The sequence below is a fragment of the Grampus griseus genome (genome assembly GCF_964374135.1).
Source record: "Grampus griseus genome assembly, chromosome: 14".
Lineage (NCBI taxonomy): Eukaryota > Metazoa > Chordata > Mammalia > Artiodactyla > Delphinidae > Grampus > Grampus griseus.
The window spans coordinates 48,337,826-48,355,039 of NC_139008.1; the positions used below are offsets into that span (position 1 = coordinate 48,337,826).

The 17,214-nt window shown below is 42.3% G+C and overlaps 1 protein-coding gene across 1 annotated transcript in view; it reads left to right on the forward strand.

Annotated features, from left to right (window-relative positions):
* Window positions 1–16,640, forward strand: part of TASP1 (taspase 1) — a 242,379-nt gene extending 225,739 nt beyond the window's left edge. The window contains exon 14 of the mRNA XM_082670290.1: window positions 15,622–16,640. Within this exon, the coding sequence (XP_082526416.1) occupies window positions 15,622–15,714 (93 nt within the window). The 3' untranslated portion in view covers window positions 15,715–16,640. The remainder of the gene's footprint in view (window positions 1–15,621) is intronic.
* Window positions 16,641–17,214: the final 574 nt, after the last annotated feature.

The following is a 17,214-nucleotide window of genomic DNA, read 5'->3' on the forward strand; positions in this document are numbered from 1 at the left end:
CTGGATGCTGAGTCTTCCCCACCAGGTTCTCCAAGAAGGGGCCACCTGGTTGTCTTTACCAAGGAAATGGCAGCCCAGGGCTTACCATTACAGGAGCGAAGGTAGACCCCCGGCCTTCATGCTGCACACGGGCCTGCAGGACTCGACTAGATCTCCTCCTCTTAGCTTCACACCTCCCGCTCCCATTAGCCCCTCAGAAAGAAATATCTGAAATACGAAGTTCCTTATATAAGGTGGCGCAGCTACCAAGAGGTGGAGCCAAGATTCAAGCCAGACATTCTGAACTTCAAAACCAAAGCTTCTAACCACGTAGTTGTCAGGAGAGGCCTAAGCTGGAGGTGTTTATTTGGGAGTCTCCTCATATAGGTGCTTTTTATAAAACTACAGGACTGGATGAGATCACCAAGGAGTGACCACAGATGGGAGAAGAGGGGCCTGAGTCCCAGGTAACTCCCATGCATTTAGCGTGGCGGGACCTGCAAAGGGGACTGGGAAATTGTGGCCATAGAGGTTGAGGAGAAACAGATGACGGTGGGGTCCTGGAAGCCAAGGAAAGGAGGCGTTTCAAGGAGAAGATGGTGGTCGTCTTGATGCAACTGCTGGGTCCTGCGCGGACAGTACAGCTATTTTGTTCATTCTTTTCTTTGGCAGTGCTCAGGAGTGGCGTGGGAACACAGTCATGCCTCCCAGAATGGGTCTTGAACAGTTAGAAAGGACATAGATTAATTTCTCAATAGATTATGTTGCTGCATTAAACACTCACTAAATCACTCTGCTGCATAATTAAGAAAATACAGAAAAATGACAGGGAGAAAAAAAAAATGTAATCCTGGCCCTGAATGAATCCTTCTGGAATGCAGTGAACTGCCCCACTTTAACCACTGTTAACATTTTGATATAGTTCCTTCGGCGTCTGCAATTGCGATTTTTTTTTACACAATTGAGATTGTTTGGACTACATGGAATGGCATATTTTGCTTTATTCTTTTTTAAAATCAATTTTTAATAGAAAAATAGTCATGTACCTCTTTGAACATTTGAGAAAAAAGGTAAAGAAAATTTTAGAAATCAGAGTAAAGACTATAAAAGGTCTCCACAGTCTCAGAATGCACCATAAACATGATTGTATCAGAGGTGTGTTTCCGTGTTGTCTGTATGACACGTCTGCTGTCCCTCTCACTGCCTGCCTCCCTCCTTATCCAAAAGGTAGCCTAGGGACAGGCTTTGTTCCTGCAGAGATGGGGGTGCAAATCCTAGGGGCGAGGGTGGGGTGAAAATCCAGCCTCCTGGCCTCCACCCTCAGATACTCTGATGTACTGGGTCTCAGTAAATGGTCCTAACACCACTATCTAAGAGCTCCACTCTTAAGTTAGGCTGGGTCTAAAGAGAAGGTGATACAAGTCCTAGGACCAATTGGGATTTCAATTACTTCTTGGGGCTATTTTTAAAAAATCTATAACCTGAATTCTAGGAAAATTTACACATGTGAGGTTTTTGAAAAAAAATATGTAAACCGCATTTAGAGGGCCATTCTAATGCAAAACTATAAAGAATGTTAGAATTGGAAAGAACTCCCAATATAATTGAGGCGAATTTTTCATTTTCACCTACGAAGATGCTGAAGCCCAGAGATCTAGTGACCCCCAGTTCAGAGACTCTCCAGTCCGTCCGCAGCAGAATTAAGGCTCAAACCCAGTTCTCTGAATCCCAGAATCATCCTGAAATGTTTTGGTGAAATGTGTGGCAGTAGCTTTTCCGAGCAAGCCCTATTTCACCCTGAAAAATAAATTTGTGTCTCTTAACAGATTTAGAATTTGATTTAGAATCCTTCACGCTAAGGCTCTGTGGGAGTAAAGAGAGCCCTAAATTTGGAGTCCAAAGGCTTTCATTCAAGTCTCAGTTTTTCTACCTCCTCTGGGACCATAAGCAAACCACATAACCAGTCTGAGCCTCCCCTTTTTTCCACCTGAAAAATAGGTATAGTATACCTCTGTCTAACTGAGAGGATATTTTGAAGCCATCTCATTGATGCAAAGGCACTATGGAAACTAAAGCATTATGCAAATGTAGGGGCTTCGTATTTTATTAAGATTTTACAAGGAACTAGTTTCACAAGGAACTGGCTTCCGCATCCTACAGAGACCTAATTGCCTTCAGAGCAAGATCCATGTGTGTTTCATTCTTCTGTCCCCTCGTAATAAGTGCAGAATAAATACTTCTAAATAGTGGAGAGCTTTTATCACCTTTAGCAGAATGGAATATCCATGATAATTCTTCACGTGAGTGACGCTATAATAGGTACTGTGGGCTTGCCCTGTTTATGTGGATGCCTTCACGGGGCTTTTAAGATAAAAATAAGGGGCAGCGTTGTCTGATGTTGCCTCTGAAGTGTGGTGTCGTTGCATGGTAAAAGGAGTAACAAAAGTTGCTGAGAGACTGGAACAACATACTGTTCTCATCAGACCTCATTTTCGTCTTATTTTAAGGCTCCTTGGACATGATATTTCTATGTGAGAACAGTAGAACTTTCCCTTTATGTAGGCTTGTTTCAGGACTAACAACGAAATCTGCCATAATGCTGTCTTTGTGCTTTGTCCACATTTGCCAATGGTCTTTTATGGCATCCTTGTTCTAAATGTGGAAAACGAGGTAGGGGCGACATGGAGTAAAATGACTAACATATGGCATTAATTTTTCAATCTGTTGATATTTCTGATTTGTTGGGTTGAACTTGGGAATTACATCTTCACATTGCTCTGGCCCATTTATTACTTTCAGTTGAAGACAATGATGGGATAGAAGTAAAACGCTTGTTTTTAGACTCATTCACAATGTATGCAAAAGCTAAAGAAGGTCAGTGTCAGAGAAGGTTAAACTTTGCGAGGCTCCTCTAGAGACCATCTAACCCAGAGTCCTTGTTTTACAGCTCTGAGATTTTCACTGATTTGCCTGATATCACACAGGCTAAGGAAGTGAGCACCCAGATCTTTTGACCTGTAGTTAAATGGGGTTTTATTCTGTAAAATATACACATTATTCTGGATTATATTACGCAGGTTCATGTGAAACTGTCAACTAGTTGAGTACATCTGCTTTCGGGATGAAGTCTGAAGACCAAACTCTATTTTTAGAGCAGTAAACTACATTCCAAGCTTTAATGCTGCACACAAAGAATGCTCAGAATATTCTTATTCACAAGTTGTGTCTCCTTGAAAGACAGCTCTTGAAAGCAGTGGGGAGGGAACTTCTGGGAAAAGGATGGGAGTTGGGGATAGTGTCTCTGGACTCAAGTCATTAAGGAAAAAAAAAAGCCCATAGTAGATACAAAGCAATAAAAACCGACCAGACACACTTCCTCAGCACTTCTCTCTGGAATTGGTCATTTAAGGCCTATCACATTTGTGCCAGTAAAAGAAAGCAGAGAGTGACTGTTGTCACATCAGGTAAGAATTCACTGTGTAAGGGCACAAGGTGTGCTCAGCCAGCATGCCACCTCCAGCCCCAACTCTACACACCCCGAGTAGCACAGTGATGATGCAGAAGACAAGCTGAGCCTGCAGCTAAATGGATCTCTATTCTACAAAACATACACATCATTCTGGGTTGTTTTAAGGAAGTTCATGTGACACTGTTAATAGATTGAAAAATATAAGTTACCTAGGACTCAACAATTTGAAAAATAAGGCAGAATTAACAAGAGAAGGGAAAATGGTAGGGAAAGGAATATCTGTCTCTTCAGATATTTATGGTAAGTTGTAAGATTGAGTGTGAGACATTCTTGTCCCGCTCTCCAGGAGGGAAATTGCCCTGCAAAGAAGGTAGCCCTCCTGCTTTCCATATTCCTCTGAGCGCTGAATTCTGCAGTTTCATTCATGCGGCAGGACGCAGCAGACCTGCCAGGCACGCAGCCCACACCTGACCACTGTCGAGTTGCTGCTGCCCCCGACCATCTCTCTCTCAGAGAGGATAATGTGCATGTAGTTGTTGAGATGAATGAACAGATAATGTCACATCATATTATTTCTATATTTTGTGTCCATCCTGGGAAATACCTAGACTTTTATTTTCAGAGTTTTAAGGTTCACAATTTCAATATCACTTTGAGCGTTTAATTTATACAAATCTCTTCAAAAATTTGTAACAGACTTACAAGCTATAATCAAAAACTACAAAACATGAAACTAAAAACTATAAAATGTCTAATTTGCCGTTTGCTCTTTCATTTCCCAAATCCTCATTAAAAAAAACAAAATCCTCTATTGGCTTAGCAAACATACAGAGCCCCTTCCATGGGCCAGGCTATCTTTTAGGTAAGGAGGGAACAGCAATGAACAGATAAAACTCCTCGCCCTCGTGGAGCTTTTGTCCCAGTGGAGGAGACAGGCAATGAATGGGATAAAGGAGCAAAATGGATGGCTGGTTAGATACGGTAAGGACATAGGAAACGTTGAGGCAGAGAGGGTGGTAGTAGTGAAATTCAGGTGAGTGGCCAGTGTAAACCTTCCCCAAAAGGCGGCTTTTGAGTAAAGATCTGGCAGAAATGAGCAAGTGAGCCACCTGGGCGTTGGATGGAAGAGCTTTCTGGGCAGTGAGAACAGCACGTGTAATGGCCTCGAGGCAGGAATGTGCTGCGTGGTTGAGGAACAGCAAGGAGGCCAAGTGGAGATGGAGAGGAATGAGCCAAAGAAAAGGCAGGAGGATTCCAGCCAGAGAATGAATGCAGCCCACAGCATATGGGGCACTGTCGGATTTTACTCTGTATCTATTATGGACTAAATTCTGTCCTTACCAAATTTTTATCTTAAAGCCCTAACCCCCACTGTGATTATATTTGGGGATGGGGCCTTTGCAGAGGCGATTATGGTCAAATGAGCTCATAAGGACAGGGCCCTAATCCAATAGGACGTCTTTATAAGAAGAAATGCCAGGGATTTGCACACACAGAGAACAGGCCATGTGATGACACTGGGGGAAGACAGCCATCTGTGAGCCACACAGAGAGGCCTCAGAAGAAACCAGCCCTACTGATGCCTTGATCTTGGACTTTCCAGCCTCCAGAACTGTGGGAAAATAATTTTGTTATGGAAACCCTAGCAGACTAATACGCTGTGCTAACCTTCAATTGTCTTTGAGAAGAGAACTTTCTGCTAAAGAGTAAAGCTGATCTTGAGCAAACTTAACTAGTTTAACTGACAACAATACTCATTTTGTGTCAGCCCAAAAGGAGCTACTCATCCTGCAGGTACTATATTTGACTTAAAACAGGTGAGCCTACAAATTAGTCATCCGAAACACAGCTAGCAAGTCAGTCCAGCCCATTTTTTTCATAGGGGCAGTTTAAAAGCAGCTCTCACAATTCTTTTATTTTTGTCTTTTAAACATAGAAGAGTTCGCCTTTGTCTGGTGTGAATGAAGAAGATGCTGTACCTCCTTCTTCCATCCCTATTTCTTCCCCAAACTGTGCTCCCTCTGTAATCTCTTACCATCTGCCTTCAAACAAAACTGCCTTCTTAACATCACAAGAAATGACGAGGGGGAGAGCATTTGGCTGCTTTTGAAGGTTTATTATTCTGAACCCTGAAAAGGAAGAAAAAGAATCAAGTATTTACCCTTCCTTTCTTATATGCACTTTATCGTGGAATACCAAAAAGTTGAGAAAGTTCTTTATAGAAGAATTCCAGCTATTAATGTATTGACAGTGATAGAATTAGGAAACCACCTGTTGGTAACTCTTGAAATAATGGGGTCTAGGCAATGATTATCAGTGACTGCTAAAACTGAGCAGAAGCTTATTGCAAGGTTGACAGGCAAGGAGACAGGAAACACAACTTAAATTTGTCTCCCCATCTGGGATTCAGTCAAACTTTTATGAGTTAGGGGAGGAGGGTTGGTGTGCAGAAGCACTGGTGGGGCAGGTTTTTTATTTTTATTTTCACATCTTTACTGGAGTATAATTGCTTTACACTGGTGTGTTAGTTTCTGCTGTATAACAAAGTGAATCAGCTATACGTATACATATATCCCCATATCCCCTCCCTCTTGCGTCTCCCTCCCACCCTCCCTATCCCACCCCGCTAGATGGTCACAAAGCACCGAGTTCGTCTCCCTGTGCTATGCAGCAGCCTCCCACTAGCTATCCATTTTACATTTGGTAGTTATGTCAGTGCTACTCTCTCACTTCGTCCCAGCTTCCGCTTCCGGTGGGGCAGGTTTTGATTGGAGGGCTTTGGAGCTTGCCATTTATGGTAAGGTGTGGTAGATGGGCTTCAGCACCGGACCTTCCTGGACAGCAGACCCTTCACTGCTGTCCCTCCAGACAGAAAGGGCTCTGGAGTTCAGGTTCAGGTCAGGCCCTGGTCCTTTGGAGGGGGTCGGGGGAACAGGTTTGGTTCCAGGTTGCTTGAGGTGCACATCTCCTCTGCATGCTTCGGCTGCATGACTTGAGGTTTTGTTCTGTTGTCTCTGGAAAACAACTCAGTATCTTGTTAGAAACAGGATAGGCCCAGTCTGGACTGGTTCTATGGTTACAAAACCATTAGGCAAAGGTTGGTGGGAGGATCGGGCTGCCACCATCTGAACCCAATGGACCAATAATAGTAACCGCACTGAAAGATGATCACAGATGTTAGGGCCATCTGAGCACACACCATAGGCAGAACACAGCCCCACCAGTGGGAAATTATTGCCGAAAATGCCCTTCTAAAGAAGGTAGCTGCGACTTTACTCTGGTGAGGGAATGCAAGGGTTGCCAGATTTTTCAAGAGTATCTAGAAATCAAGATGCTTGTATGCAATTTCCCCATTTTGAAATATTTTCTACTAATATCTTTAGAAGTTGGAAACACTGTGTGGCTCAAACCAAGCAAACTTATCAGCTCTCCCTTAGGCCCAACACTGCTCTCCAGTCCTATTTGCTGTCCAGTGCCGTGGCCTCCAGAGAGCCTGCCCCACCTCCTTGATCCACATCCATGCTCTCTCTCTCTTGACTTCATTAGCATTTGTGGTTGGGTATCTGTGGTACTGTGATTTAGCATAAGTAGTACATATTTGTTCCTCCTCCAGGGTTCCTGACTCACAGCTCCCCAAACCCTTGGAATTTCCCAAGTGATAATAGCAATAGGAGCATCTTTTGCTATAATATTTGATCTCTAGTCCTCAGTTTCTGAAATCATTTCAGAGCCGTAAAGGTTAAATGGGTATCTTGTTACTCATAGCAAGCCCCTTTCAAGCACACCTGGGTTTATTTTAATGAGGTGACTTTTGGAAAACCCCAAGGTAACCTAAGCTTGGGGTCTGGTTACCAGGGGAACCAACCATGTGACTAGAGGGTTAGAAATTTCAGCCCCACCCCCTGACCTATGGGGAGGGGAGAGGGACTAGAGACTGAGTTCAGTCACCAATGACCAGTAATGTATTCAATCATACCTATGTAACAGCGCCTCCATAAAAATCCCCCGAAACACAAGGTTCAGAGGCCTTCTGAGATGGTGAACGTGTGGAGATTTGGGGAGTGGTGCCTTCAGAGAAGGCATGGAAACTCCAAGCCTCTTCCTACCTTCCTTGCCTATGCATCTCTTCTCTATCTGGCTGTTTCTAAATTATATCCTTTTATAATGTAAACTGTTTTCCTGAATTTCATGAGCTGCTCTAGCAAATTAATCAAACCTGAGGAGGGGGTGGTGGGAACCTCTCATTTATAGCCAATTTATAGCCATGGGCCAGAAGTGCAGGTGACAACCTGAACTTGCGATTGGTATCTGGCATTGTGGGGAGACAGTCTTGTGGGACTGAGCTCTTAACCTGTGGGCTCTATATCCTGGTAGATGGTGTCAGGCCTGAGTTAAATAGTAGGACACCCAATCAGTACCCACAGAGTTAATAGCTTGGTAGTGTTGGAAAACACATTGGAGTGTTATACCCTCTAAGTGTATGGTCACGTGCCTTTGTTAATGGTTTTCTAATCATCTCATATGGCCTTACTTGTCTTCCCAACAACATGACGTGTTCTTAGAAGGTAATTTGCCAGTATTCTACCACTTTGGTTTTCTCTGTAGCACCCAGGCACGCTGAGCTGATTGTTTTTGAGCCATCGAAGATTAATGATACAGCAAGCAGGTATATACAAAGCCCTTAGTAGTTAGCAAATACTCAGCAATTGTTAATTATTGTATCAGTGAGAGCAAAACAGCAGCATCAAAAATATTGGCCTAAAAATGTCCATTTTCTTCAACCTTACCTTTTAGCATGCAGCTAATTTTTCATTAAAATATCTCATTGTATTTTTGAAGACTATCAAACATTTCAAATAGAATTACCCAATTCCGGGATATCAACTAATGTGTAATAGATATTGTGCTGCATAATGTTTTGTGCTATGGCTATGTGTTTGTTTGAATAATAAGAATCTAATGTGTTGACACATGCTTTCATTGCGTGCAGTATCTCATGTAGTCCTTGTCAACCTGATGACAAATGCTCTTACAGTAAGTCCCCTACATACGAATGAGTTCTGTTCCGAGAGCAAGTTTGTAAAGTCCACCTTGTTCTTAAGTCCAACAAAGTTAGCCTAGGTACCCAACTAACACAATCGGCTATATAGTACTGTACTATAATAGGTTTATAATACTTTTCACACAAATAACATTAAAAAAACACAAAAAATAAAACATTTTTAATCTTACAGTATGGTACCTTGAAAAGTACAGTAGTACAGTACAACAGCTGGCACACAGGGGCTGGCATCGAGTGAACAGGCAAGAAGAGGTACTGACTGGAGGAGGGAGAGGAGGTGGGAGATGGTAGGGCTGAAGGATCGTCAGCAATAGGAGATGGAGGGCAAGCTGCAATTTCACTCATGCCTGACATTAGTGCCACAGGTTCTGGTTCCTTGCTGGATTCAATTCTATCTACCCTCTTGAAAAAACGATCCAGTGATGTCTGGGTAGTAGCTCTTTTTTTCTCGTCATAGAAAACACAGAGGCACTGGATTGCATTCTGAACGGCTGCTGCAACCTTCTTGTACCATTCTACGTTCGGGTCCTGTGCCTCAAAAACTAACAGTGCCTCCTCGGATAAAGAAAATCCCCTTGCCATTTCCTGCATTGTGTATCTCTTTGGTTCGCCGGAAGCATTGCCACCAAACAACAGAGTTAGCCTATCTTTTGCTGCTTTATAGCCTGGCATCAGCTTTTCCTCCTTACTGATGTAACTTCGGTCTGGCATCCTCTTGCAGTACAGTCCTGTCTCATCCACATTAAAAACCTGCTCAGGTAGATACATGCCTTCATCAATAATTTCTCGAAGCGTTTCAGGAAATTCCCAGGCAGCTACCGGGCAGCTACTGTATCTGCACTTGCTGCCTCGCCACTTAGTTTTACGTTGTGAAGGTTGGCTCTAGCCTTGAACCGATGAAACCAGCCATGGTTGGCATTAAAAGATGTGCCCTCTGATTCTTCACCATGTTTCTTCTTCAAGTCTTTTAGCTTTCTCTTGAATCACCATTAAGCTGAGCGGGACTCGACACTGATGTGAGCCTGCATCCGCACGCTGAGAAGTTTCTCCATCTCCTCCGTCACTTTTCCACGCTTCTTCGATATTATTGTTGGCATCATTGGCACAGCAGACTTCACATGTTTCATGATCTTGTCCTCATTCTTCAGAATCGTGCCGATGGTTGAATGATTCATGTTATAAGAACGAGCGACATCTACCATCTTTTCGCCTCGCTCCACTCTCTCAATTATTTTTACTTTTGTTTCCATTGTTATGTCTTGGTGCTTCTTAGCAGTATGAGCTACATCACCGCTGCTTTTACGCTTGATTCTGGACATCCTGGGCTTGAAATAAAGACACTGTACTACAGTACTCTATACAGTACTGTACAGTAAAGTACACAAAAACACAACCACTTGTAGAGGATGCACGCATGTGACAGTGTACGCCAGACGCATGAACTAACTTATGTAATTACATGCAAACACACGTGCGCATCTTTGAAAGTTCACAAGTTGAAGGTTCATATGTAGGGGACTTACTGTATAGCTATTTTAGAGGTGGGGTCCTGAGAAGTTAAGTAACCAGCAGAGTTTACATAGCTAGTAAGTGCAGAGGCCCGGATGGAATCGTTGTTAAAGATAACTCCGGCTGCTGTAACAAGCAAACCCCAGAATATATGTGTATAGTTGTTCAAATACAATAAGAAGCATGTTTCTCATTCACATAAAATACAAATTGGGGTTTCTGATTGGCAGAGGACTCTCTTCCAAATTATGATTCAGGGTCCCAAGCTCCTTACATCACCTAGGCCTCAGGTCATCAGAGAAAGTGCATGGAGAATGGTTTGTAAGATTTTCTGCTGGGCCTGGTAGTGGCACACATCACTTCAGTCCATCAGCCTGATTGCAGTCACATAGCCACATCTAACTGCAAAGAAGCCTGGGAAATGTAGTCCAGCATTGTGTCCAGGAAGAAGAGATGGCCCAGAATTCAAGGTGCTCTGATCCTGTAACCCATGCACATAGCCCTTATGATAAACTGCCTTTGTAGATGAACTTTAGAATTGGACACTATATGTTGTGTGCTACATGCACTTTCTTAGCCACTGATCAATGAAAAAACTGTTGTCTTTTTCTTTTTAAAGGCAGAAAACCAAACTCTCAGAATTATGAAACCAATGAATAAAATATTTCCAAGAGCTTTTTTTTTGAGCTGTGTCTGTCTAGATTTTATGTCCCTGACCCCACCAAAGGAGGATAATAACTTGTTTAAGAGAATCTTCCCTTGACTGTTGTGGCAGATCTCAAGCAACTCTCCCGCGAGTGGAAAGATGGATTAAAATATAACCACTAAATGAAGGCTTTGAGACTTTCAAAATTAAGTTGTGCGCTTATGGTTTTCCTGGAAACCACAAAAAGCAGTCACTAAGGTAGTCTCAAAAGATTTAAAGACACGAGTATGAAAGATAGGAAGTCTCAGCTACTACTTAGATTGTGATTAGGATATCAAGCAATTATATAATTTCTGTATTATTTTTTTCTTTCACTTTCGCATTTTGAAGTCTTCAGGCTAAATATGTTATTATGCAATGTATTTGGTTTTATAGAAAGATACAGCCCTAAGACTGTTGGCTTTGAATAGACAGTTTAATTTACAAGGTGATAGTTCTTCTAGGAGTGTTAACCTCAAGGATCTGTCCGGTCACTCAGGGAATTAGCAAGAAAGCAGAGAATTCTAACTCCAAGGCCATTGGGTTCCATTGGTTCGGCACTGTTAGCATCTGCAGAATCTAAGGCTCTATCTCCATTCTAAAAGCATAATCACTTGGAAAGTGGGAAAATAGAGTCAGTCCATACTTTTAAAAAATCTATTTAAAAATAATCTTTACTATAACAAACTAGTGTGATTGACTTTTTAACCAAACTGACTGGTCACACGAGTTAAAACACCTGAGATTCTTTGTACATAAACATAGCTCTGAAGGGTATACTTTAGTCACTTCTCCACTCAATGAGCATTTCCAGAGTGTGCCTTTGTGTCAGGCACTTTGACAGGTGCAGGGAATACAGAGGTGAGTGTATGACAAACTCCTGCCTCCAGCTGGCTTTCAATTACAGAGATTCAAAAATTCAAAACAAACCAAAACCCGGACAGTTACATCACAAGCTGTGAAATGCTCAGCTGGGAGCTGTAGGAGCTAGAAGGAGGGCTTCTAGATCTAGAGGAGGATCCAGTCAAGGACGTCTTTCCCGGGGAAAGAATCGAAAAGGATATTAGAGACACGGAATCCTCGTTAGAGAGGTGTATGGGTGAGGCATTCTGAAGGAATGGAGGGAGAATACCCAAAATGCCGCTGCTCTGGCATCTACCATTTTCATGTGCTATTTCTCATTAGTTCCAAATTCCAATAAAAGTACACTGCTACTTAAATGGTTTTAAAGACACCTTGTTAAGGTCTTATGCTTGTAGGACACCCTAGAGTCTGCACAGTCCTTACACACCCAATATAAAATACTTTATTACACTTTTAAATGCTGGCATACAAGTTCATCGTAGACAGTGGTGAACTGTCCACAGACATTTTTAGGCTCAAGGAATTCAAACCCACTTCTCCAAAAGAACTTTTAGAGATAAACACTCATATAAAATATTCTCTTAAACAGCCCCCACTGTTTATAATATGATTTGATGCTCCATTGAAATTTCCACAGAAAGCTTCAAATACATCTTGGCTCAAACTTTTTCAGGCCAAGGTTACTTATTTTCCGATGAGTCAGAAGACCATGTTGATTGATGAAACTGGTGAAGTGTTGACATACATTTGGACGGTTAACCATTCTATTCCCCTCAACACCAAAATCATGCCAGTGTGTTTTGTAATTGCAAAATCCCCCTTGACTAGATGATAATTTAGGGAAGCAGTAATCCTGAGAAGTTAATCTTAACAACTTGTTTGTCTGGTTGAGCATTTCTGTCTTATGTAAACAGCTCAATTTATACAAATCTCAATGTATTTTTGAAGTATTTTGTCCATGTACCATTAATAAATATCTCAAGACCTTTGTCATCTTTTCCAGTTCTTTTTTCTTTTCCTTCCTAACTCTCCTTGACACTTTGTGGTTTAGCTCAGTTTATTTAGATGTTTTTCTGTTGTAAACTTGGTGTGGGTAGGAATGTTAGAGGTAAGTTTGGATTGGCCATCTGTGTTTCTGTAAATCTCAGAGGATTGCTATCAAGTCCCCTGGTTTGTGGGACAGCAGTTTCTTCCTTCTAGTCCTGGGTCTTTTTCATGCTCAGCAGAAAAATCAGTTGCTTTAAGACTGACATTCCCCTGGGCAAGTTGCAGGCTGTCTGCTTGGACATATGGTCGCTCTTTGATCTTTTAACAATTAATTTATTCTCTGTTGCCTCTGGTGCCTGGACCACCAGGCCTGCCAGGAAGTCTCACTGGATTCTCTCTGAATCTCTGGGAAATGTGAGGGTCGAGTTTCCTGTGAGCTTCACTTTTAGGGACAGATATCTTAAGTAACCTGATTGGAAATTTTCAACCTATTTGTGAACAGAACCTGGTGTTAATATTTCTCCATTGGGGTCTGCACCATGGATTCATTCCTAGCTAACCCCTTCTCTTAATGCCATCTTATAGAATACCGTTCTGGACCAGGAAGAAAATGGTCATTTCTGCTTTCTTCTTTTTTTTTTTTTTTAATTGTGCTAAAATATACATGACATAAAATTTACTGTTTTAACCATGTTGGGTGTACTGTGCAGTGGCATTTAGTACATTCACATTGTTGTGCAACCATCACCACCGTCCATCTCCAGAACTTTTCACCTTCTCAAACTGAGACTGTATGCCTATTTAGTAATGACCCCATAATTCTACCTACCCTCAGCCCCTGGCAACCGCCATTCTGCTTCCTGTCCTGTGAATTTGACTTCTAGGTACCTCATCTAAGTGGAATCATGCAGTATTTGTCCTTTTGTGTCTGGCTTATTTCATTGAGCTTAGTCTTCAAAGTTGATCCATGTTGTACCATGTGTCAGAATGTCATTTCTTTTTAAAGCTGAATAACATACCACTGTATGTATAGACCATATTTTGTTTATCTGTTGATGAACATTTGGGCTGCTTCTACTTTTTGGCTATTGTGAATAATGCTGCTATGAGCATTGTGTACAAATATATGAGTCCCTGCTTTTACTTGTTTTGGGTATATACCCTGAAGTGGAATTGTTGGATCGTATGATAATCCTATGTTTAATTTTTTGAGGAACCACCATATTGTTTTCCACATTCTTGATCCCTGTCCTAGCCATGTGACTCTTTCATGGCTGAGGAGGGTGAGATGAGAGATGAGATAGACTAAGGGGCTTCTCCTCTCTCAGGGAAAAAAATTCTTTGACCTCATGTTAATGAATCCCTGAAAGAATAAAAGGGCCCCATCAACACTGAGCCCTGGGAGTTGTGGATCTGAGCATTTTGTGCCTGATGTGACAAGGGCTGCTGGGTAGCAGAATCAAACAACACGTCCTCTTCAAACTTCTCCCGCTAGGTCAATAAGACATCACAAGAAATGAAAGATCCACAAATGTGTCTTACTGTGGACTTCTCGGGTATAATATATCCGTACTTATAAGACGTAATAAGATGCACTAAACAGCCTTCAGATGCAATAACAAGGCCAGATTCTGGGACAGGGTGCCCAGAGGCGTGAGCCTGGTGACCAAACTCAGTGATACTCACCTCCCAGGAGGTGCCACATGGACTGCCTTGCCCAGCTCTCCACCCCAAAGTTGACGGGCCTCCCTCCTGGAGGTTACAGGTGGCTTCCTGCCTTGCGCACAGAAACGCTAAGTACCCAGAGAACATTTTCTGTTCTCCAGAGCTTTCCAAATTGCTGACTTATGTCAGCTCCTCTAATAGGACAGTGCAGTGAGACCCAAGAACAGTCCCCACCGTCAAACTAAAGCCAGGTAGCTTACCTGTTGCTCCATCTAAAGCATATGCTTGCTTTATTTTTGGTTGTGTGAGAGGATGTCAGACCCACCCCAGGCTTGGCCGCCTCACCAGCTGCATCCAGCAAGTTCACTCTGGGACTTGAACTCCCTTGGGTTCAGTCCTCAGGAAAAGTTTGTGTGGAGAAGCAGAATCAGAGAGGATTACCTGAAGGATATACAGTCCCTCTGTTCTTCTTAGAAACTCCGACATTTATCTATCCCTGGATTAAGCCAGATCATCAAAAAAAGGAATTCCTGGCTGACGTGGTCCTGACCCCTTGTGGAAGAGCTTTTCCTGCTGGCCTCCTTTGAGTGATGCTGTAATGTTCAGCCCTACAAAACTCCTTGTTGTACAACCGCTGTCTTCACTCATCCACTATACACGGTACCTGCTGTGGGTGAAGCCCTGCAAGAGGAATGGCTCCTTGGACTCTGTGCCGGGAATGGTTTTCTCCTTTGAGTGGTTGGTTTGTGTGATCCCGTTATACCATGTGGACCCCTGTCTGGTCTTGGCCACTGGGAAGCTCTGAGACAGGGCAGCAGTCTGCCTCTAGCACAGGGACAGAACTCAGGCTAGATTTTGTGTGTTAACTCATGCCTGTCTTTAACTTATTTTTGTAAGTTCTTATTTTTCTTTTTTTTTCATTGCCTCACTTGAGGTTGTTGAGTGATCTGATTTTTGTAAGCTATTTAAATCCTTTAAGGAGTCAATTGAAGGAATAAACATGAATCGGGTATTCTCAGTTGCTTTTAATGTTCAGAGGACAAAATGTATATCAACTGGTAGTTTTCAGGTAACTGGAATATGCTCAATACAGGTGGCCTTAAAACCACTTGTGTTCTGAGTGTGACTAAACTGTAAGCTCTGTGCTCCTGGGGGCCTGGGCTGTCCCGGTCTCTGTCTCCAGCTACCAGTGCTGTGCTTGGCAGGTAGTAGGTACTCAGTTAATATCCCCTGAGATTTGGACAAACAGGATCTGTCTGCACCTGAGTTACCCGCCAGCACAGCCTGTAGATGCTCAGAAGCAAAGAGAAGCCAAGATGCTCTGGTGTTTTCTCCGCCTTTGTCGCACGTCAGGGGGACACAGCTGGCACCTCTAACAGTCTTCCGTCTCCTCCTCTGCAGACTCACATTTCCAGACTCCCTCCCGGTGCGGTAGCCGGACAGTCCGTGGCGATTGAAGGTGGGGTCTGCCGCCTGGAGAGCCCAGTGAGCTGAACCTTCAGGCTGAACACAGAGCATCTGAGCGGCATTTCAGAACCCGAGCTTCGCAGGGTTTTAACCGAAGTTGGATGTTTTATCTTCCTCGTTTTATAATTCCTGTCACAGCCTCGTGCATCGCTCGCGACACTAGTGCTGCTGTAGTTAGCGCTTGGTGACACGCGCGTCTTGGGCAGATGAGCGGGACTCTGTGTGTGTGCGTGCGTGCGTATGCGTGCGCCCTTGCGCACGTGCAGTGCGTATGCTTGCTTCTCCTTCGATGAAATAGAAACTCCTCCTTATTGTGTAACCTCAGTCCAAGAATGATTAAATCATCTTCCCAAAATGTGTCTTTAACTGTTTACAAGTAAAACCTAAAGTTGCAGGGAACATTGTTGATTTCACGAAGAGGTACCAACTGTCTTTGATATAACATGTCGGAACTGCAATCTACTTGTTGAAATGACTGACAGTGGCCATGCTCCATATGATAACAGTGCTAGTAACAAAGTGTTTTTATTTGTTAGCCAGTTTAAGTGGATCCTATGGTAACTTAAACTGTTGTTCTCATCCCTCATATGGGGCATTTTTCTTTAACAAAGAATGGTTTCAGTGAAACAATCTAGCAGAGAATTAAGGTCAGAACCTTTTTAAGTAATAGTCTTATTGATAAAGTTTGTACTTCTTTCCTCAAGCTTTTCTAAGCTTAAATACTGCATAGCTTCGAGCTGTGTGTACTATATTATGAAAGAATATGTAAAGAGAACATACAGTAATGCACAGTCCTTAATTTGTGTATAATGGAATGTTATTTACAATGTAACACTGTAAATAAGAAAGCAAAATTTATGGGAAAATTCAATATTATCTTTGTTTCTTGTTTAAATATATTTTTAAGATAAAGGAACAAAAATAAAAGAAACATATTACTGGGTATAGTGTGTGACTCCTCTTCTCAGACTAATAAATTATCTTTTGAATCGTAGATTGGAGAGCCGTTTTTTGTTTGTAAAAAGTTACTTCTTCCGGAAATCATACCTTTATGCCTCTTGCTGTGGTTCTGAGTATTCAAAATTCAGTTTCATCTCTATTTAATTAGGCTGGACACCAGCAAGATGAAAGACGAACTTAGTACATGATTGAATGGTCAATACAGAAGTCCCTAAAATTTTCATTGTAATTTGATAAAAAAATAGCCAAGGGAAGGCATAAGAACACTTTGCTTTGAGAAATGGTAGTGGCAGCTGAAAAGTCAATGGTTTCAGTTGATAAATGGCTTCTAAATGTTATATTTAGTGATTCTGGAGCCACATAAGAAAACCAAGACTTTCCTTTTGATTTTACATGTAAGAAGTAACTATTAAGAAGATACTAAAGATAGACTCGCTCAGGGGGAGGAAGTTCCCTGCACCATATAATCATGGCTCTGGGCGGTAACTGATAAAGCCCCAGATGAAATTATACACTTGACATCGATGTATGGGCAAATTATAAAGGAAAGACAACCAAAATGGAGTG